This window comes from Bos grunniens, chromosome 10, assembly GCF_055505025.1.
Source record: "Bos grunniens cultivar Pamir isolate PY7600 chromosome 10, Bosgru_T2T1.0, whole genome shotgun sequence".
Taxonomy (NCBI): Eukaryota; Metazoa; Chordata; class Mammalia; order Artiodactyla; family Bovidae; genus Bos; species Bos grunniens.
This window is the reverse complement of record NC_141174.1, coordinates 92979882-93004671: the sequence shown is the minus strand read 5'-3', so window position 1 is coordinate 93004671 and position 24790 is coordinate 92979882. Positions and strand designations below refer to the sequence as shown.

General features: G+C 34.6%; 1 protein-coding gene across 6 annotated transcripts in view; it reads right to left on the bottom strand.

Moving 5' to 3' along the window:
- The window catches only part of AP3B1 (adaptor related protein complex 3 subunit beta 1), a 235814-nt gene that overhangs the window by 117837 nt on the left and 93187 nt on the right, over window positions 1-24790 (bottom strand). For all 6 annotated transcript variants that reach the window (XR_015135511.1, XM_086323143.1, XM_086323144.1 and 3 more), the window contains 7 exons: window positions 21395-21550; window positions 16450-16547; window positions 14601-14655; window positions 14442-14513; window positions 12163-12225; window positions 9293-9425; window positions 3773-3882 (listed from right to left, as the gene is read on the bottom strand). Coding sequence is in view for 5 of the 6 variants with exons in the window: in XM_086323143.1 (XP_086179269.1) it covers window positions 3773-3882; window positions 9293-9425; window positions 12163-12225; window positions 14442-14513; window positions 14601-14655; window positions 16450-16547; window positions 21395-21550 (687 nt within the window). In the remaining variant the exon portion in view is untranslated. The remainder of the gene's footprint in view (window positions 1-3772; window positions 3883-9292; window positions 9426-12162; window positions 12226-14441; window positions 14514-14600; window positions 14656-16449; window positions 16548-21394; window positions 21551-24790) is intronic.

Genomic DNA, 24790 nt, shown 5'->3' with positions numbered 1-24790 from the left:
AGCACTACTTCAGTATCACTCAGCAGTCTTTACGAAATAACATCTTTCAACTCTCCTTTTGTAATATAAAATCCTCACCTGTCCCATTCAAGGTAATATGTAACCCTGTTAGAACAATCCTCAGGTAGTATGCATTTCATTCTGAAAGAATAAAACTGTATTTTATCTATTTCTCCTTGCATTTACCATAGACTTTTCCTTCACATATTTATTTAGTTGCCATATTTTGTGCACATATAGGTAGGTATATGTTTTTAAATTTCTTTGTACATTGGCCTTTTTGAATTTTATGCCCCATTTTATCTTGTTAAAAGCCCTTAATTAATTTTAAATCTCACATTCTTGTTGATATTCACTTAATTATCTCCTTCCCTACTTTCCTATTTTCAACTTTTATAACAGTGTTTTAATTATAAATAGCCTTTATCTGGCTTTTGTTTTTCATTCCGAAGTCTGTCTTCTAATGAGAGAATGCAGTCCATTCATATTTAGAGTAGGATATATTTGATTTTTACTCTTCCATTTTAATTTTTAAACATTATTTACATTTAGGTTTTCTTTTTTTTTTTCCTTTTTGTGAATTTGGAATTTCTAGCATACTTTGTATTCCGCTAATGGTTATCTTCTATTTGATGAAAACAGAAAAATAAGCTTTGCTGTAAGATCTGTAAGGAAGTATGTACTTGGCGAATATTCCATCAACTGTTGTAGAGAAAGTTGATGCAATCAAGAATTTTGCTGAGCCCCACACAGGGACATAATCAAAGACAACAAACTCTTTTTCCAAGAAAGCCTGTCGCTTGCTTGATCCAGGTCTCACGTACAGTCACAGGTTTCGTGTGTAAGCCACTGCATCCCCCAAAAGCCCTCACACTGCTTTGCCTTGCCTCTCCCTGTCTAACAAGACCAAAACAGGCCTAACAGCACAAGACGACTGGAATACAGAATTCCACATTCCTATTTCTTTCTCATAACCCAACACACGTTTCTCTGCCATTATTTACAAGCAAGAAATTAACTATTTCCCCTACCAAAACCCACTGCTTTCACCCTAAGATAATCTATTTTCACCTTGAAAAGTGAAAGGGAAGTCGCTCAGTAGTGGCTGACTCCTAGCGACCCCATGGACTGTAGCCTACCAGGCTCTGCGGTGCATGGGATTTTCCAGGCAAGAGTACTGGAGTGGGGTGCCATTTCCTTCACCAGATCTTCCTGACCCAAGGACTGAACCCAGGTCTCCCGCATTGTAGGCAGATGCTTTACTATCTGAGCCACCAGGGAAGTCCTTGCTACTTTTTAAACACATGAGACTACGAAAATAATCTCACCTCCCTCTACTCTCCTCCTCCCATGACACCTTCAAAACACTTTTATTCTGAACTAATCACACCCTACCCCTAAATTTTCTAAGATGGCTCAGTATTTTTAGTATCAGATTAGAATTTCCTTTATGTTATGGCCCTTCTTTTTTAAGAGTTCTCATTTAGTCTATTTTTATACATTTAATTATGTGTATAAATATATACATGTATTTGTGTAAGTACTTCTGTTCTTTGATTGCCCTGATCTAGATTTCCAGCTTTGGCTCCTTAGTTCTTGCTTAGAAAAGTGGTTCTTACTAGGCGATGTAACACTTGTCTAAAAGGTATCTAAATACCTGCAGGAGTATTTGTGATTGTTACAATGACTAAAATACTATTGAAATCTGATGTCTGGTTACACAGAGATGCTGCATATCTATCTCAGTAGATATGAGGAAAAAGTTTTACCCTCCTACTTCCTATCAGTAGATTATTGACAAATAATGTTAAACACTTGCTCCACATATGGGCAAATGGACCAATTTAATGCCTAATTTGTCAATAATTTGGGTGAATCAAAAGGAAACAACAATAAAGTCCTTGCCAGGGCAGTGAGTGGACAACTGAATTGGATACAAAAAAGAGAGACTAGAAAAGGAAGACAAATACAGCAATAATGTGCTGGTTAAGAAAGCAGACCTACTTACTATATGACCTTAATCATGTTACCTAACCTGTCTGTGTCTCGGTTTCCTTTTTTTAAAAACTATCTTATTAAAAATTTTTTATTCTAACATTTTATATTTCTCTTTTGCCGTTTTGGTTTTTCATAAATTTTATTGAAATGAATTAAGTTGCTCTATGTTGCTCTATATTTGTAATAAAGTTTAATAATCCTGCCTCCAATTTCTTTTATGTAAAATAGAATAGAACCTACTTTTCAGAGTTGTAATTACAATTAATGTTTTATATTTTTTGGGTGCTTAGAATAGTACCTGACATATGATTAACACTATAGGAGTTATGTTAAATAAATAACCAAAACAGAAAGAGCAACAAGGATGCTTATTAAATTCAATAGCCATGATCATAAAAAAGTTTACACTAAACACTACTCTCAGTGTTTCATTTATGTTGACTCATATATTCCTCACAACAGATCTATAAAGTCATTAGTACATGTGTTTCAATTTTACAGAAAAGAAAACTGGAGCAAGGAAAATCAAGTATTGCTTAAGATCACAAAGCCAGTAAAGGGCAGAGACTAAATTTGAACCCAAGTCATGTCATTTTCAAATCCAGTCTCTTAATCTCTCATATACAGTCTTTATAAGAAGTCCTGACTTTGATTATTAACCAACAATAAGAGTAGACATGAAGAAAAAGAACTGTGGTGAGAATATAGTAAAAGATCTTTCCTTTCCTCTCACTTATTCACTTATCCATCCACCCATTCCAGCTTGGATTCAGAGACTCTCACCCTACTCTATAGGCTATAATCCTTTTACTATTATGTATTTTGTTGCTCCAATTAGCCAGTGGAAACTCTTTTAAATTCTGACATCTCTACCATCCTGTGAGCAGAGCCATGTTTTTATGGCCCAACAAGATGTTCTTTCCGTGGCCCAGCTCTAAAACTAGCCATTTCTCTAAGGAGTCCTGGTTTCTTTAAATGCTGAATGGAATTTAAAAACCGAAGTCTTCCCAAAGCGGGGATGTGGTACTACTTTGTACACTGTGCATGAACCTTGGAAACATTCTAAAGTGAAAAAAGCCAGACACAAAAGGCCACATTATCACATGATTCCAACTGCATGAAATGTCCAGAGAAAGCAAATTCGTAGAGATAGAAAGTACATCAGTAGTTATCAGGGGCTGAAGTATGGGGAGGATCAGGAGCCTTGGCTTAGGGACTTGATTTTAGGGATGATGAAAAGGTTCGGCAATTGCCCAACCTGGTGAACACTCCAAAAGTCACTTAATTCTGGATTTAAAAGGGTGAATTTTATGCTATGAAATTATATCTCAATCAAAACAAAAGAAAACAAACAGGATCTGGGCACTAGGTGTGGGGTTATCATCGCATGTAGGTCCTCTTAAAGGCCACATTAAGAAACATATCTTTGTACACTCATGAATGCATTCATATGTACATACAAATGTGTGCAGACACACACATACCTGCACATATATACTCCAACACACCTAGCTATCTACATAAAGACAAATGCAGTTCACACCGACATGTCCAACTCCAATCCAGTATGCAGTATTTACTGTAACCTTTCCCTCTTTCAGATCTGTGATTTCCTTCCACAATAGGCCAGAATCTCAGAACAAGAATCCAGACTGTGCAGCTCTCTTATTCATTATACTTCAGTATATCTATTTATTTTAACAAAACCATAATTTACTGAATAAAATTTGGTTCAATTGGTACTGAAAGCAAAGATCTCTTAACTGGTACTCACAGTGATACTATCCAAGAGTTTAGCCATATGCTTGATAATTTCACCATGTTGCATGGGTTGCATTTGCAGCAATTTCTTAATAACAACCACACTTTCAGCGACAACTATTTCTGGGAAAAAAAAAAAAATCGGATTATTCGTATTTAAATATGAATTTCAATTCAATTCAAAGTCAATTCAAACACAGTATTCTTAGTAAAATGTACATTTAATTTAGCAAAACATTCCACATTTCTTAAATGACTAGGAGAAAACTAAAACACGAGAGAATATCCACAACCCAGATCCCTTTCCTGCCAGATCTCCCTGGCAGTGCAAGTACTTCTCCATTGAAGGTTTCAGTCCCAAGAGGCGCTCTCTCCTTCAGGGTCTGATAACTGCTCCCAATCCTCAAGCCCTTTCCCTTTAATTCTAGATATGGCAAAGGCTTCCCACCTCTGCTAGCCCGCTAGCCCCAGGGTATTACAGTACATCTTGTTGGTTTCCCTTAATCCCACCCACAATTAATAAATAGTTCCTTCATTAAACTCTTTTCAATCATCTCTTTAAACTGTATCATCTGTTTCTTGCCAGGGCCTTAACAGTAACTGGTACTAAGGGTGGCTCCAGGAAGCAGATCCTCAAACTGGGATTCCGAGATTGCATTATTATAGACTAATTAGTGGTCCAGAGTTACGTCTTTGGTGGCACCAGCAGCAAAACACAATAAACCAGTCAGAGCACCTGGCTTTATGGAATGAATCTTATATAAACAATTACTAAGGTTACCAATACCAAAGAAAGACACCAACATTACCTTTCCTTGTTATTCTGGCTTTTTTTTTTTAATCAACTGGGATTCATGGATATTAGAGATTCGCTGGTATACACTATAAAGGTTTATTTTAATATTACCCTGAAAATATGCCATGACTTGGGTTCTGTTACTCATTTTCTCTGAAATATATTTTCTTATCTAGCTCCCTTTAAAAATACAAGCAAAATTTTCTATCATTCTAATTATTATTAAAATATGCATTTCATATTATATTTCTTCATGGGAAAGATATATTAATATTTCATAATGTTTTAGTTTGCTGCTCTTGTTGTTTAGTTGCTAAGTCATGTCTGACTCTTTGCAACCCCATGGACTGTAGCCCGCCAAGGCTCCTCTGTCCATGGGACTTCCCAGGCGAGAATACTGGAGTGGGTTGCCATTTCCTTCTCCAGAGATCTAAAATCTGATCTCCTGCATTGGCAGGCAGGTTGCTTGCCACTGAGCCACCAGGGAAGCCAATGTTTTAGTTTAAGAAATGATGTATGTCTTTTAATTCTCATAATAACATACGGTAGGCAGCTTATTATCAGCATTTTAAAGATGAAGAAAGAAAGATGCACTGGAGAATTCAAACTCAGGACTAGAATCTACCATTTTATCTTTAATGTTCTATGTTACTATGAGCAGGTGTTGCTTTTACAAAGACTGCCTCTTGGAACTAGAGAAAAACAAAGACAAATTGGAATGACACTCTGCCCTCATCAAACTTACCCTCTGCTAGGAAACATTAAGTGGTTATATAAGAAATTACTATGCAATGTAATGGTTTTGAAGAATCAATAGTATAAAAATTTATCTTTTAAAAACATATTATTGCAAAATTAGTCCAAGTTTTTTTTTTAAGTTGTATATTTTTAATTATTCACGTGTACAGGCAAGGTTGACTAACCCTAACTATAGTTGAAATAAAATTAGGCATTATTTACCCTTTGGAGCCACCTTATCTTCTGATCATTACTGTTATGGATTACCACAAACTTGGTGGCTGATAGCAACATGAGCTTATCGTTTTACACTTCTGAAGCCAGAATTTAACATATGTCTTATGGAGCTAAAACCAAGGTGTCAACAGGGCTAAGTTCTCTGTGAAGGTTCTAGGGGGGAAATCCATTATTTTCCAAATTTTAGAGGCTGCCCACATTCCTCGACTCAAGCCCCCTTCCAGCAAAGATATCATTCTAATTTCTGCTTCTGACATTTGGTTATATTGGGTCCCAGATTATTGGATGAAAAATCTCTCTATCTCAAGAATCTTAATCACATCTGTAAAGTTCCTTTTGCCACATTAGATAACATATTCACACGTTTCAGGCATCAGGACCTGAACATCTTGCGGGGGGGTGGTGGTGGTGGTGGTGGTGGGGTGCTATTTACCTAACCTAGGTGCCTTCCCATTCCCTTTGAGTAATTCCACCCTATTTTTCCTTTATGCTACCTCCTGGCTTTCAAAGACCTCAGCACTCCCCTACAAATACAAAATGAACTTGTGTTCTGGGCCTTTCCAAGCTTTCTCTTTGTCCTCAACAGAACTTAATCGTACTGACTCCAAGAATTACAGCCTACTATTAAAAACAAAACAAAACAAAAACAACTTATTTTAGAAAGAACACGTAACAGGGGATTTGCCACCTAACCAATTTTTAAGCATACGATACACCACTGTTGACTACAGGTACAGTGTTACACAGTAGATCTCCAGAGCGTACTCACCTTGCTAAGTAAAACGCGATGCTCACTGATTAGTAGCGGCTCGCTTTCCTTTTCTTCCAGCCCCTGGCAAGTACCTTTCTACTCTTGAATTTTATGAATTTGATTATTCTAATACCTCATACAAGTAGAAACATTCAGTATATACCTTTCTGTGACTGGCTTATTTCACTTCAGGTTCTCAAGATTAGTACAGCCTACTATTATCTTCATTTTACAAATGAGGAATCTGAAGCACAAAGAGGTCAGGTAATTTATTCAAGACAACATTAGCATTCAAACACAGGTAGTCTAGTTCTGCATGAGAGCAATAGCCAGCAGCTGAGTAAGTGTTCAATAGATACGAAGACTACAGTATACTTGTTTTATATTATTGTGTCCCTCCGTTAGAATACGAGCTCCTTAAAGGCAGGAACTTCTTATAGGCTGGTGAATACCTTATTCATCTATTCTACACTCACTAAATACCTCAACTAATTCAAATTTTCAACAAAGGTTTATTATATAAACAAAATTTAAAAAAGTCTTTTACCCCAATTCTTTCAGTTTACAGTAGATGGTAAAAAAGTTTTTCAGACCAGCAAATTTTGTGAAAGAAAATCAACTGGGAGTTAAATTATTCTAAGTCAAGTCAACTGAAAATGCAGATTTCTCCCTAAAGTCTTTAAGAAATCTGTTTATCAGTGAATCTTACATTGTCATAATGGGCTATTTTAGGACAACCTTCAAGTCTTCCTAGAAGTCCTGTCCCTGACAAGAAGGAAGAAGTCAGCAGCAACAACAGAACAATCCCCAAAGCCCTACAGGTCCAAGAAGAATATATTAAATACATGTAAAAACAATGTAGCCTCAATGCTGTCCCTGAAAAGCTGCAAGATACAGTATCCAAAGAGCTGATGAGGTATTCACAATATAAAATCAAAGAGGCAGAGATCCTTAGAGGTCCCAAAGGTCTTACAGATTTTAAAGAACCCGAGGCCTCATTCATAGCACTTATTCCTAAAAGCAGATCTTTCAAAAGAAAGACAAAGAGGCTCTGTTATAACAATTGGCCGTTATAAATGAAAAATATTATTGCTTTCTTTATTGTTACTGAGCCAGATTTCCAAACTACAGAAGTGCAGCACACACAATAAAGAGTTAAAGAATCAGGCTAATGATAACTATGCCATCAGAACCTGAAAAATACAATTTAAGTTTCTTAATATTCACAGCAGAAAAAAAAGGTCCATGGTTATAAACAGAGTTTTGATTTACCAAAAACGAAAGTCTAAACATTAAAATATCAGTTTAAATTCGTAAATCTACCTTTAAGAATGATTATAAATTAGTCTCCTCCCATTGTATAATTGTAAACTCATCTAGTCTTCCCTTAGAAGTACTACAAGGGTACAGAATATTCATCTTTTTAAAATGAAGTGAATAAAAAATATTTTTTTAGCAATCAATGTGCTAGAAAGCTGAAGCAGAAACATCTGTTTTAATATCCAGCTTGAAAATTTCACATGAGAAAAAAAGAGTAAAAATACAAAATTGAAAAACCCTGAATACATTTTATATTTCAAAGAACTAGCCAGTGTTCTGATTTGTGTGCTTTTTGTATGCAATCAAAGTGAAATGTGTCTTGTTTGATCAAACAGGAAGTCATTATTAAAGACACAGGAAAATGAAGGCATATTTTTAAACTCACAATTTAAATTGTGACAGAAACAGACACAAAGAGGATGCTATTATTAAAAGTAGAAATAGATAAAATGAATGACATTTAGCACCCTATCCTCTGTAATTACCTTCTACAGTCAGTGTTTTAAAAAAGTCTATTTCCTTGATAATTTCTTTTTGTCACTTATTTGGAGTTACTATACTACACACAGAAAAATGTTCTCTCCATTATAATATCTTGAATTGACAGGTTAACAGTTATAATTTTATGTTGATCGTAAAGATCACTCTTATTTGGGGACAAATTTTGTTTCAAAAAGTTTTTTTCATTAGAAGTACTTACAACAATGTTACAGCTCTCAAAAGCGATCTACTTGTGCGAAAAGATAATTAGGAGTAATATTTGTAGCAAACAGCTATTTTTCAAATAAAATATAAAAGTAATCAATTTTGTTATGTTTCACCTTATGGTTGCTATGTCATATATGCCTGTGTTTAGATATGACATAATTTTATTTAGAATCCCACAAATAATTTCAATAATTTTATACAGAAAATTATGTGTTTCCTAAAAAGAATCCCTTGTTTTAATCTCTTTTTAATTAAATAAATAAATACTTTTAAAGGTGAGAGTTGAATCTTTTTTTTTTCAAAAGGTTTCATTTATTTTAAACCCATATCATACAAGTAACTGGTATTTTACCATAAAGAATGAACTCTAGACTATGTATTTTACTGGATATTACCTATCCAGTTCTACAAAATGTTTAGACACTGATTGGCTTAAAAACATGAAGGTGTTCCAAACTGATGACTTTTACATTTAATTAATCTTGAATATAAAATTATTAAGTTAATCTGGAAAAAAACAACTTGAAATTACAAGTTTAACGTACTTTTCTGATCTAGCCTTTTTAACTTCTCCTGTTGTAAAGTCATTTGCCTGCTTTTAGCACCCTCTGCAGGTGAACCAATATTATACATGACTTATATGCCATTAAAAACCAGTAAAATGGAACCTTTGTGCAAAGAGTGCAATGAAGGTGATTAAACTGTGAAGAAATAAAATAAACAGACTACATTTTCTTAGTTCTGTTCAGGCAAGAAAATTCTGTTTGTAAGTTAATTATCCAATGTACTAAATAAAACAATAACAAAAAGCTTGTGTGTGTGCGTATGTGTATTTCAAAGACAATACGTTACTCTTCATTGTAATCACGGACATACAGAAAAAGCTCAAAGGCAATACAAAAAAAGATATTACAATTTGTAGATCATGCCAAGAATATTCAAACGATAAATTATTTGCAAGTAAAATGAAACTGCCAACTCACCATCCCTGTTGGACAGCAGACACACCAGGCCGTTGAGGCATGTGTCAGAGACTTCTGTGATGCTGGTTGCACATCTGCCTATAGTTTGAATAGTGGCTGCTGCAAACTGTTTATCCTGGCTTTTCACATAGGTCTAAAAAACATTGTCTCAATTAGTTTACACACTGGTACTATCAAGCAAAGAAAAATATCCCTATAATAAGAAGCTTTGTCAAAATCAAATTCTAGAATACACAATCTTCTCATCTATAGGAACAAAAGAAAGTCCACCTTTTGACTTAATTCAGTTCTGTTTTTTCACTTAAAGAATGTGACTGTAATACAGGCACATTTTCAAGTCAGGTTCATTCACCTGTGGCCACAGTAGCTTATAACTCCAAAACAGGTAGTGGGGGAGCAGTCACCCAAGATAGCAATTAGTTTAAGTGCAAGGTTGAAAGAAATGATGAGACCTCTCTTTTTGAAGGTTTCAGTTCATTTAACCAGCAGCATCTATGAATCTATGAAAAAAGGGTGGCCTTTGCAGATATACTAAACCTAAATATTGAGAGAAGTGGAGAAAAAGGAGCAATACGCTACCGATAAACATTTTACTTTAAAAAAGGTTATCTGAATGGTGGTAAAACTACAACAGCCACAGTGAGAAGCATTTCAATAAAGACTTTATAAATATACCTAATTTGCAATAAAATAAAACATCACACTTTTGAAAAAGATTTTCTTGAAAAAAATGTTTTAAAAATACAATGTAAACCACATATTTATACAAACTTAAGAAATTAATCACTTATTTACTACAAGCCTAAAAAATTTTCACTTTGCTTGTTACTTTCCTAATTCAAAAACTAAGCTTTTATTGTGTACAGACAGAAAAAAGATGTACTTTTAATAAATATGCACGTTTATGTACAAAATATAAATGGATTTAAAATCCCATTTTCAAGTGCAATTTAAAAAAAAAATTCCCAAACTCAAATAACAAGCACATAATGTAGAATTAACACCTTGTTCATCTAACATGCAAAAAAGGATATGCATTTAAATGGTGTCTAAACGACAAATGGAAGACAAAATCCAAAAACTATCTAAAAGACACATGAAATTGGTAAAAATGGTACCAAAAACATGATTAAAGGTTGAAGAAATAAACAAATTAAATTTCTTAGTTCTCTGTAGGAAAAATCAACTGTATTTAAAACCACTTCCCAGTTGATTACCTAATTTCCTCAATCACAGAAAATAAGTCCTTTGAAAAGTTCTCTATTATTTCAAAAAGTTATAAAGAAACTGTAACACCTATGGGCATAACACATAAACACAGAAATAAAGTACACATATAGACAGTGATAAAAACAGATGTATAAAGAAAGAATATACTTAAAAGTCTGACTGAAGAATGGACCTTATGAAATAGCCTGATATTAAATGAAATGACTGGATTACCAATACTCTGTAATAGATAAACAATGCCATAAAATTACCTGAGACTCACTCCCTACAACTCCAGTAACCTGACAGAAGCAGAAAGTAGAAAGCAAAAGGACATCCAGACAGATTACACAGATCATACATGACAGCAGAATAAGGGACAACTGCAAGCACAGAGACAGAAACTTAAAAGTAAATTAGCAAACCTATAAAAATGAATTACAAGTCACATTTAAGCAATGTTCTATACCCACAGATTACTAGCTAAGAACTTGAGATACTGTATATTCTGCCATGCAAATATAAAATAAGCATATATCCTAATTTTATAAGAACTTTTTCTAAAAAAACATATAGCATAAAAGTATAGTAATCCAGTTACAAAATTACAAAGCATGAATATATTATAATATCCCACTACTCCTGCTAAAAGTATAAGATCACATAGCCAAAAAGAAATACAATGTCTATACAGCTAAAAAGAAATTTAGGACAGGCATAAAGAATGATTATAGCAACAAAATAACTTTAATCTATAAAAGCTGTGTGTGTGTGCTCAGCTGCTCAGTCCTTACTCTTTGGGACCCTATACACTTAAAAGCTACCATCTATCACACAACCTAAGCAAGAACACTGGACTGGGTTGCCATGCCCTCCCTCCTCCAGGGGACCTTCCCAACCTAGGGATAACACCCGTGTCTCCTGCACTGGCAAGCTGGAGTCTTTACCACTGAGCCACCTGGGAAGCCACCTATAAAAGCTGGGGGTAGACAAAAATTCTGGGAATACTGTGTGGCATGCAGTATACTTTAGTTAAGAAAAAACTGCTGATGAAATGTAAAACCAGTAATATTGATATAAGGTTTTCTATTACTGTGCTCTACCACTAAGTCTTCAGAGCTAACTCTTTCATCATAAAAAGCCTAAGAGCCATGAGGGAATGTTTTTATGTTTTTGGAGCATGTGTATCTGGGAAGCATCTCAACTATCCACATATAGGATTTTAAAAATACAGCAAAACATTAACAATTAAACAATCATGAGAAGGGCAATTTTAAACCAATTTTTTTGAGCTATACATGAAGCTAGCGGACACTGTCTAAAATAGAAGCAGACAATCAAATAGGGACAACCAAATAAGAAATGAAGCCATTTTCCTGAGTACAGAGTGTAGCACAAACTATTGATGATGATAAGAAAGAGTTATAAACTAGTCTCTCAAATTCTACAATATGAAAGGGACTACATTTTATTTCCCTCAAATTTAAAATTTGTAGTTGATATTTATACTTGAAAACTTATAAATTAGTTGTCAACCTTCTTCCAAATTATACAGTTTTATTTATACAATTACACACATCTAAATTGAGAAAGATATATATCTAACTTTAAACTGAACAGATGTTTTAGAAGTTATTACATAATTAGCATTGTACACAAACCTGAAATTCTCGAAGAAGAGTTGATATGTTGGCTTCATTTGCCAAGTTTGTCAAAATTTCAAGCTAAGGTAGAAAAAGAGAAAGTAAACGTTTTTTGATGCTATGGAGAGAGCAACATGGAAACTTACAATGCCATATGTGAAAAAGATAGCCAAAAAGAATTTGCTGTATGACCAGGGAACTCAAACAGGGGCTCTGTGACAATCTAGAGGGGTGGGATGGGGAGAGAGGTTCAGGAGGGAGGGGACATATGTATACCTATGGCTGATTCTTGTTGATGTTTGACAGAAAACAGCAAAATTCTGTAAAGCAATTATCCTTCAAATAAAAATTAAAAAAAAAATAAAGAAAGTGAATTTAATAAAGGTTAGCCATTTAATAGAAAGGTAATTTCTATTTCAAAAAAAATGCCTATTACAAATGTGAGACATTACACCTTTCGGGTGAACTTTGCCTCCCTACATCTACAAACAGAATAATGATATGGTGCTTAAAAAATAATTACAAAAAAGAGAATTCTACAGCTTCGTTAATTGTTTGCTCCAACTTTACAATTTATTATCTAATTAACCTAAACAACTTATGGCAGTTTTCTTTTTCTTTTAATAATAAAGTTAGAAAACAACTTGCCCTCCATGTAATACCTCTATGTTCCAAATACCAATTAATTTTTTTGACTAGTTTTCCTTCATCCTACCAAACCAAATATTTAGACATTTTAATTCTTTCTTCTGGATTTAGTTAAAAGAAATGTGCAATTAAAAGTTCATCTCCAATAGGCTTGCTGAAAAAATTTCAGTATCTACTCATAAAAAAATATTCAATTTATCTGAAGGAAAGCTTCAAAAAGGAAAACAGGAACACAGAACAGATGGGACAAACAGAAAAATAAAAGATCCAGACATAAACATATTCATATCAATAATTACATTAAAGGCAAATGATCTAAACACTCTAATTAAAAGGCATAGATTGTATGAGTTTTCCTATATATTCTGGATACTAGTCAATTTTTAGGTTATGTACTGGAAATATTTTCTCCTAGATTATGAACTGACTTTTCATTTTACTTTGATGAGAACATCTTACTTTGTTGTACTATTTTAAAAAGTAATTAACACAGAGAAAAGGTAAAAAGCAGTTTTTATCTAAGCCATTTGCTTCTAGATTTGCCAAAATGATGCCACATCATCTCCAAACACATCTTGTATGTATTTTCTGCAAACAAGGACATTGTCCTACAGGCCACAATACTACCAAGAAAACCAGGAAATTAACACTGATACATCAAATCTATACAATAATCATTTATATTTAAGTTTCACTAATTATCTCATAATGTATTAAAAAAAGATCCAGTTCCATATCATACATTATATTTAGTTGTTTAGTTTCTTTCGGTATAAAAGTTTCTTTTATACCCAACCTTTCTTTTGACCTTCAGGACCTAGATGCTTTTGATAACTGCAAACCAATTATTGTGTAAATTTATTATACAATTTGGGCATGTCTTAGTTTTTTTTTTTTCTTAAACTTAAGTTTCCATGTGATTAACCAATCATTCCAATATTTGTTGATTAGTCTACTATTGAATAGCTCTCACTGGTTTAAAATGTCTCCCCTCATATATGATACATTTTGATATACATAGATCTGTTTCCATGCTTCATATGTTATTATCACATATTCCAAGTATCACATTGTTTTCATCATTATAATTTTATATTCATAACTACACTCTGTACTGTAGTTATCATTCCCTGAATACAACTCTTTCATAATCTCTTGTAGTTGCATAAAATGTGCCTTTTTTCCTACGCTGAACCCTATAACCTTGCTATCAACTTACCTACCAACACCAAAAAAAATGACAAAATCATGTCATTCTTTTTAGATCCACTCTAATATCATCTTTTCCATCAGTCTTTTCTAAATATACCAGAAAATTAGCTGCATCTTTCTCTTTTTCCATAATCACTCAATTCACATCTATAAATCACTTAAAACACAGTGCTGAAATTATCTATTTACATGTCTGTCTCTTTCACTTACTGTGAGTTATTCAAGGTATAGGCAGCATGTCTTAACTTTGTCTTATTAAAATATAGCACAGTAATTAGTATACAATAATGTAGTTTTAAAAGCATAAAGAAAACCCCCCAATGTATCTATTAAAAAAAAAAAATAGGTCTCCATTTTGAAAATGCTAAACTAAAAGTTACAGCAATAGTGTCAAAGTAATTATCATTAAAGTCTCTGAAAAATAAGAGCATGCATACCTTCAGTATCTTGATCATAGTTGGATCAGTTGACCTAACGTAAAAACTCTTCAGATAAGGTTCAAACATACCCTAGATTACAAAAATAAATATATAAATACATTTATGATACTAGTGCATTCATTTCTCTCTTAAATTTTGTGTTCACAACATACATACCTTTCTTTGAATTGACATAGTTGCTATATTCTGTAGGACAATATATTGCACTTCCCTAGAAATTAAAGTAGAATTTTGACTAGGTATATTTTCCAACAAAATATATCCTAAAGTAAACAGTATACTAAAGAAAAAAAATCAGCAGTAAGCTTCATATTGAAAGGAACTCTTAAATATAATACTGAAAAATTTCTAGCAAATCTTAAGATACTTCTGCCTTCTTTTAAAAATTTTCCCTATAAGCTATACAACATTAGATTTGATTCATCAATTGGAAGAGTTAAAACAAATGTTGTAATACTGTATTCCTAAGAGGCAGAGCCAATGCTGTACATGCTCTGAACATATGCAAAGGTGTTCTTAGGGTTAACGGAACAAACATAACCACAGTGTTAATACAAACTCTTGACTGGAGGGCTCATCATGTGACTCAATTCTGTTCAAAGTGAAAGACAGCTTTTAAAAGAAAAAAATCTATGTTATTTTATGTCCAAATATCTAACAAATGAATGCACAACTGAACCTGCTATAATGCTTCACATGAAAGAGGCATTCCAGATCCTTATTCGAACCAGCTATGGACAACAAAACTTAATGAACTGATAAAAGGGAAAGAATGACTACTCGAATAGACAGAGGAACGCAAAGGAAATAGTATCTTACTAAGGAAGGGCAAAAGCCAACCCTGGGTGAAAGTTGTGGTACTGATTCTGAGCTAAGAACAAAAATAAATATTTATCTTTCTTCTCTCAACTCATTAACACAAGTACTCAAAGGAAAACAATTTAATTTAAAATAACTAATTACTGCACAATATTCAGGGTAAGCTAAATAGCTTGAAACAACAGTTTTCTTAAATACAGAAAACAAAACAAATGACAAACATCTGATCTTAAACTTACGAAGTACATATGACAGGAACTCAAGGTTTCCTGAATTGTTGACTTGAACTGCTGAATTACAGAGAGGTAAAATGGAAAAGTACACTGCTACCTACCTGCCTATCTCCAGGAAATAACAAGCTTATGCATTTCTTTAAAACAAGCAATATTAAGAATATAGCTCACTTCTTAAATATGCTATGCTATGCTATGCTAAGTCGCTTCAGTCGTGTCCGACTCTGTGCGACCCCATAGACGGCAGCCCACCAGACTCCCCCGTCCTTGGGATTCTCCAGGCAAGAACACTGGAGTGGGTTGCCATTTCCTTCTCCAGTGCATGAAAGTGAAAAGTCAAAGTGAAGTCGCTCAGTCGTGTCCGACTCCTAGAGACCCCATGGACTGCAGCCTTCCAGGCTCCTCCATCCATGCATTTTCCAAGCAAGAGTACTGGAGTGGGGTGCCATTGCCTTCTCCCTTCTTAAATAGAACTACAGTAATTAAATATTGCAACTTTACAAAAAGCAGTTCTGTCATAAACTACATAATTCAGCATATGTATTGCTTTATATGAAGCCTTATATAATACTAGTCAATACAATAATACATTTAATGTAGTTTTTCAGTGACTCCAGATTTAATGTAAATCCCCAAAATTCTTATTGTCATGTCTGAAAATACTAAAATACTAGGCTACTGTAATAGCATATACTATATCACAAAAAAATACTTCCAATTTCTTTGGGCTTAAGGTAAAAAAAAAAAAAAAAAAACAACCAATATTTAACATTAACTTTGAAATCAATAATCTAAAGGCTTTTATAATAATCCCCTTAAGTATGAAATCTCAACTGATAAAATACAGTCAGAACCATGTGTTAAATGCTTAACAGACATATTTGATTTGTTCAAACATTACCAGTGAAGTAATACAATACAAAAGAAAACACACATATAAAATCATGTCATACCTACTGCTACGAAGTAAACGCACTAGTGATTTAGAAATAATGCCAGCTTCTGATTTTGGTGCTATATGCCAATACAGTTGAGCAACTGCCATAACCACCTAAAAGATAAAGCATGAGAACAGTAAGAACTATGAGCAGTTCCACACTACAGTTTCAAAGCATGTTCTTACATATTATTTCCTTTAACGCCTACAAAATCCCCATGAACTAAGATGAGTATGTTGTTACCCTGTGTAGCAGGTTGAATAGGGTCCCCCTAAGAATGCATGCCTACCCTCGGAATGTGACCTTATTTGGAAATATGGTCTCTGTAGATTTTATTAAGGTAATGATCAAGATGAGATCATACTTGATTATAGAGTGGGCCCTAAATCCAATGTGGATGTCCTTATAAGAGACAGAAAAGGACACAGAGAAGAAGGCAGTATGAAGACGGAGGCAGAAACCGCAGTGAGGCCTGTTAAGTCGCAGAATGCCAGAAACTGCTGGTGATCACCAGAAGCTAATTTATCCCTAGGAGCTTCCAGGAGGAACCCACCCTGTCAACATCTTGACTTAGACTTTGGGTCTCCTGAAATGTGAAAGCGTAAATTTCTATTTATTTTTAAATAAATATTTTTCTTTAATAAAAAATTAAAGAAATTTTTATTTCTTTAATCTACACAGTTTTTGGTAAACTGATACGGCAGCTCTAGGAAAGCAGTACTGTACACCCTCAGAAAAAAAAAAGAATGTTCAGTGAACCACCCAAGGTCTGACATGCCAGTAGTACATGGCAAAGCTTGACACATACTCCAAAGCCCACAGTCCTCCTACTGTTGCTGCTGCTGGTGCTACCCTGAGACAGGGAATGAAACCAGACACTCAAAGGTAACAGTATTAAGTAGGTTAAAATTTTTCAAGAACCCTCAACTTCAGTATATTTAAGTTATAATTAAGGGAACTCTATTAAAACAATTCCTCTAAAAGACCAGCATTTGAAATTCTGTTTTTCAAATGTAGAACCTTAAAAATAGTGTTTGGTTCAAAGCTATTATGGGGATAGTCAGACTTTCCCTGTCATAAAATTTAATAAGACTATGTTTTCCCAGCTGCCTCAACACTTAGATCCAGAGATCAAAACTCCAGACTTTCCACTTAGTGAAAGTATTCAGTTCGGCATGTGACAACTGCGAACAGAGAGTTACAGAAATTAATCATCTTGTCTTTGGTTATGAAGATATATTAATATTGCTTTATTTTTGCTTGGGCTGTAGGTAACAAATATATAGCAGGACTTTTATGTATCCCTGAAGAGTTTACAGTACTTGAGGGTGCTTAAAGCAAAAACAGTTTCTTCTAGAACTAAGAAACATTTTTTAAAACTAGAGTTATAGGTTTCTCAACTTACTGCTCTATGGCATTTTTGTGTACTTTTCTTTTTCGTAACAACACTGATGTCCAGCTTTGAGACATGACTTGGGAAATTGAGAAGTTTAAGAATATCTAATTTCTTCACTTGTGATCTACAAATACACTTTAATTATAGAACAGCCTCTGCTGAATTTAAAATTTTAGTAAGAAAAAATTAATTACTGACAACCTACAAATAGGTGACAGTCATTTTTTAAAAATATTAAAGCACACAGATGGCTAACAAGTTTTATATGTAAAAAAGAAAGCTGAAGCTTAATAAACTGTACTTTCTATGTGTGTTAATGATTTTAAGATTCTAGCTTCTACTTAGTACGTCATTTGTTCTGATAGGGCACTCCCAAACCCAAAGGGGCTAAAGGATCTTCTTTTTCCCCAATATTTACAAATCTAAGTGTCTTAATTTCTCTTCAATAACCCAAATTTGAATTTTATAGTCTAATTTGTAAAAGCCATGAGGGACGCTCCCATAACTCCAAAACAACTGAAAATACACAACCTGATAGGCCTTCAGCACTTACATTATATGTGTTTATAAGAAAGTACATCCGGTAAAAACTTTTCTATTCCTAACCATTCATATACTATCACCTTATCCAGACTGTCAGAAGAGCCTCCACACAGGACTGACAAAGTTTCCTGAAACAAATTCTCAAAGTCTCTCTTTTAAGCTAAGGCTAAAAAAAAAAAAAAAAATCTATTCACAATCCTTCCAAAGTCAACCTTTACGTGTATTTATTGTTGCTCAGTCACTAAGGCATGTCTGACTCTTTGCAACTCCATGTGCAGCACACCAGGCTGCCCTATCCTTCGCCATCTCTCAGAATTTGCTCAAACGCATGTCCATTGAGTCAGTAATGCTATCTAACCTCTGTTGCACCCTTCTCTGCCCTCAATCTTTCCCAGCATCAGGGTCTTTTCCAGTAAGGTGGCTCTTTACATCAAGTGGTCAAAGTATTGGAACATCAGTTTCAGCACCAGTCCTTCCAATGAATATTCAGGGTTGATTTATTTTAGGATTGACTGGTTTAATCTCCTTGTAGTCCAAGGGACTTTCAAGAGTCTTTACTAACACCACAGTTCAAAACCATCGATTTCTTCAGCACTCAGCCTTCTTTACTTACGGTCCAACTCTCACATCGGTATATGTCTACTGGAAAAACCATAACTTTGACTAGATAGACCTTTGTTGGCAAAGTGGTGTCTCTGCTGTCTAGATTTGTCATTGCTTTTCTTCCATGGAGCAAGCGTCTTTTCATTTCATGGCTGCAGTCACTATCTGCAGTGATTTTGGTGCCTGAGAAAATAAAATCTGTCACTATTTCCACTTTTTCCCCATCTATTTGCCATGAAATGATGAGACCAGACTCCATGATCTTAGTCTTTTGAATGTTGAGGTTCAAGCCAGCTTTTTCACTCTCCTCTTTCACTTTCATCTAGAGGCTCTTTAGTTCCTCTTCACTTTCTGCCATTAAAATGGAACCATCTGCACATCTGAGATTGTTGATACTTCTCTCGGCAATCTTGATTACACCTTGTGAGTCATCCAGTTCAGTATTTCAAATGATGTACTCTGCATATAACTTAATAAACAGGGTGACAATATACAGCCTTGACGTACTCCTTTCCCAATCTGGAACCAGTCCTTTGCTCCATGTCCGATTCTAACTGTTGCTTCTTGACCTGCATATGGGTTTCTTAGGAAGCAGGTAAGGTAGTCTGGTATTTCCATCTCTTTAAGAATTTTCCACAGTTTGTCGTGATCCACACAGTCAAAGGCGTTAGTGTAGTCAACAAAGCAGATGTGTTTTTAGAATTCTTTTGCTTTTTCTATGATAGAATGGATTTTGACAATTTGATCTCTGATTCCTTTGCCTTTTCTAAATCCAGCTGCACCAAATAAGCAGGATACCAAAACATATTGGAACAAAAAATAAATTACCTCTAGTTGGTATATAATCAAATAAGCAGGGAACCAAAGTATACTGGTACAGTACAAACTACCTCGATTTGTTTCACTATTCAAAAACATTTTTGATCAGTAAGTATTTGGACTATAAGCCAATTTCCAAGACAAAGTTAAATTAAAAATGAGTAAATTATAAAGTAATTTTAGTTGGCAAGTTACAGCTACTGAAGTAACATCAAGTCAAGTGAGGGCACACTAAAATATAAGCATATTTTACAATATTAATAAAATAACATATGTGTCATTATTGTGCATAGTTACTTAATCATGATTTAGAAACTAAATACAAAGTATAAGATAAAAACTTCTGCTAATTCCTAAGATACACATACAAAGCTCTAAGGACCAAATTCTCAAGCATCAGAAAACAAAGCAGTTCAAGGGAAACTCTCATTTTCAGTTTTAACTAGCTGCACAGAATGATTCATTAAGAATTTGTTTTTAATTAAAATAAGTTTAAGAAAACATTTAACTTGAATTCATCAAAACTTACATAACTTCCAGTTAAGAGGAAACACAGGTATAGTAAAGAAAGTAACCAGACAAACCCAGAGAACATTTTGCAAGACTTGAGACTTCAGAAGATATATAACAACCAGATGCAGTGTAACTGGTATAGGTGAACCAGTTATAGAAGAATTTAAGGTAAACTGGTATTTCATGAGATGAAATTTTACTGAAGTAGAAATAGGGAACTGACTAGAAAAAAAATGTTACAAAATATTATGTGTACTATGACTTTTATCTTGGTTTAAAATATATTATGTACAGACATACACACATATGAAAGAGGAACACTTATACAGAAAAGAAGGATCTTGGAAAAACTGCATTAAGATATTATAACTGATACGTGATAGAAATATAATGTTTATATTAGTTTTTCTAGTTTGTATTTTCTAATTTTCAACTGTATTCTTTTAAAATATTTTAAAATATAGTTATTTAAAATAAAGATATAAAACAAAACAAAAATGTAGGACCTGAGTAAGGATGATTTTTAATTATTCTTACCAGCTAAAATTTACTGTGCGTGTATGAGGTGTCATGCTAGGTGTTTCTAACTATACGTTACTCTTTTCAAAACTCTGATTAGATAAATACAAATATAATGAGCAGAGGATGAGATGGTTAGATAGAATCACTGACTCAACAGACATGAATTTGAGCGAACTCCAGGAGATAGTGAAGGACAGGGAAGCCTGGCATGCTGCAGTCCACAGGGTCACAGAGTTGGGCATGACTTAGTGACTGAACAACAACCACCTTATTAAGTACTCACAACAATAATTTCATAATAGAGAAATAAATACAGTCTTCCAATCAACTGCAAAACATCTTGGGCTCATATCTCAGGAAACCAATTACAAAATCAAAAAGAAAATGAAGAACAGTAGGCATACAGCTACCAAACCAAGTAACCTACAAAAACCTGATTTTTAGTATACAAACAAACAAATAAATGCTCCGTTAATACACTCAAAATTACTTATTGAACTTGCATACTTTTAAGCACCATTTTTAAAAAGCTGTGAACTATTGCTTGTAATGGTTTTTACATACCGCTGCATTCCTGCTCTGAAGCAAAGGCTTTGTATTCCGAATTAAAAGTCTATGGTCTGGATCCATAGCATACGGCCTCTTCCTTTTGTCAGCCTTTTCCTTCTGTTCCTCATCAGAATCATAGAAATCCTTTTCATTGTCCTCTAGAACATCACCCTACAGGAAAGAAATCCAATTCCAAGATGAGTTCAGACCTGGAACCGCCCAAATACTACACAAAGAAAACTTTTTAAAAAACATCTACGATAATGATAGTATTTTACGAATACTACTCTGGAGGCAATTTGAAACTGTGTTACTTATATGGAAGAAAGGCCTTGCTTTTTCTTGTATTTTATGGCACAGTAACTGTCCTTTAGTGCAATAGATAATATTTTTATATTATATAGCAAACCTCACATTAAATTAGCATAGAAATACCCACAGTCATCCAAAGGGAAAACCTGACCATTAAATTCTAACAAAGCCTATGATATGAGACTACCCAAAGCTGAAAACTGTTTCCATAAATTATCAGTCTCTCTGTAACTGGATCAAAGGGTCAGAGGAAAGAAGAAAATTGTTTGAACTGCAACACACATAAAAGAAATCATTAATAAAGTTTGACAGGTTAAAAATTGGTAATTAAGAAGGTCCCTGTGTTGTCAAGAAAGACTCAGTTTGAGATTTATGTATATCCCTGAGACTTGATTATATGTTTTTGTCTTGTACTTTTTATTTATTTGAATTCTCTATTATCTCTGTCAGTAAAATTAGCCTATAGGTGCATGCGTTCATGCATGCAGTTGTTCCAACTGTTTGCGACCCCCCGGACTGTAGCCTGTCAGGCTCCTCTGTCCATGGGATTTTCCAAGCAAGATTACTGGAGTACGTTGTCATTTCCTCCTCCAGGGGACCTTCTCGACCTAGGGATGGAACCCAGGTCTCCTGCATTGGCAGGATTCTTTACCAGAGTCACTTGGGAATCCCAGCCTACAGCTAATGATTCCTAAAAATAAACAACAACAACAAAAAGCACACAAAGACAATAATATTTAAGTGGATTCAGTGCAATTATGAGGGCTTCCCATGTGGTACCGGTGGTAAAGAAGCCATCTGCCAATGCAGGAGATATAAGTGACCCGGGTTTGATCCCTAGGTCAGGAAGATCCTCTGGAGGAGGGCATGGCAACTCACTCCAGCATTCTTGCCTGGAGAATTCCACAGACAGAGGAGCCTGGCGGGCTACAGTCCATGGGGTCGCACAGAGTCAGACATGACTGAAGCAACTTAGCACACACAGTGCAGTTACTATTTAGAGGTAATCTCTGTTACCATGTACCTGAAACGTATTTTCCACTTCTGGGAAAATGGAATAGATATACTTATTCCTATTCCTCTCACTAAGAACGACTAGAAACCCAAGACATTATATATAAAACAATTTAAGAAAAGAAAGGCAGAGAGAAGAAAGGCTGGATATGGACACCTCAGGACCCTTACCAAGGGTTAAGGGGCAGCAGGGTTAGGCAGAGGAAGGAAAGGAGTTTAGCTGTAAAATGGTTACATGAAGGATATTTGTGATGGAAACGGTCTGAATCCTGAATGTATCAATGTTAATACCCTGGTTGTAGTATATTACTACAGTTTTGCAAGACAACACCATTGGAGGAAAATGAATAAAGGTTACACCAGATCTCTCTATATGATTTCTTACAACTGCATGTGAATCTACAATTATCTTAAAATAGAAAGTTTAATTAAATGAAATTAAGGAGGAAAAAAATCAGCAAATCACTTAAAAGCAATTTTCATATATTTATCCATTGTTATAACGATAAAAGAAATTACCTAAATTGTTATAGTTTAACATCACCTAACGAACTGTTCAAGAGATGAGAATACCAGACTACCTGACCTGCCTCTTGAGAAACCTATATGCAGGTCAGGAAGCAACAGTTAGAACTGGACATGGAACAACAGACTGGATCCAAATAGGAAAGGGAGTACGTCAAGGCTGTATATTGTACCCTGCTTATTTAACTTATACGCAGAGTACATCATGAGAAACGCTGGGCTGGAAGAAGCACAAGCTGGAATCAAGATGGCTGGGAGAAATATCAATAACCTCAGATATGCAGATGACACCACCCTTATGGCAGAAAGTGAAGAGGAACTAAAAAGCATCGTGATCAAAGTGAAAGTGAAGAGTGAAAAAGTTGGCTTAAAGCTCAACATTCAGAAAACTAAGATTATGGCATCTGGTCCCATCACTTCATGGGAAATAGATGGGGAAACAGTGCAAACAGTGTCAGACTTTATTTTTCTGGGCTCCAAAATCACTGCAGATGGTGACTGCAGCCATGAAATTAAAAGATGCTTACTCCATGGAAGGAAAGCTATGACCAACCTAGATAGCATATTCAAAAGCTGAGACATTACTTTGCCAACAAAGGTCCGTCTAGTCAAGGCTATGGTTTTTCCTGTGGTCACGTATGGATGTGAGAGTTGGACTGTGAGGCAAGCTGAGCGCCAAAGAATTGATGCTTTTGAAGAGAAGACTCTTGAGAGTCCCTTGGACTGCAAGGAGATCCAACCAGTCCATTCTGAAGGAGATTAGCCCTGGGATTTCTTTGGAAGGAGTGATGCTAAAGCTGAAACTCCAGTACTTTGGCCACCTCACGCGAAGAGTTGACTCATTGGAAAAGACTCTGATGCTGGGAGGGACTGGGGGCAGGAGGAGAAGGGGACGACAGAGGGTAAGATGGCTGGATGGCATCACTGACTCGATAGACGTGAGTCTGAGTGAACTCTGGGAGTTGGTGATGGACAGGGAGGCCTGGGGTGCTGCGATTCATGGGGTCACAAAGAGTCAGACACGACTGAGCGACTGAAGACCTGAATGAACTGTTTTCCTTGTAACTGCTTTTAAAACACAATCTTTACTTAAATATCACTGAAAACACTTTTCATCAAAAACATGACCTTTAGGTTCCTTAGAAGTGAGAATATTATCATCTCAGTGTTTTTTAAATCGACAATAAAAAAATTTTAAGAAATTCTAACAAAATAAACTCACCAAATTTATACTCTTTGCAAACAAAAGGCATTTTAAAAGTAATACCCATATTTAGAAGTAAACTAGAAATTATAACATTATCTTCTTCAAATATACAATTCAAAACAAATTACTTGTCTAAGTACTTAAAAAAAAGGACTATAACTGAGATAAACTTTTATATCAAAGCCAATACACAAATAACTTATTCTTTAAGCCTAAGCACTCACCTACAATCTTAAGTGTATATTAATCAAACAAATGTTCAAAATCAACCTAAAATTGATATGAAACTGCTATATTTATCATATTCATCATCAATATGAAACACAGCACTATAACTAACAAATAAAATCTTC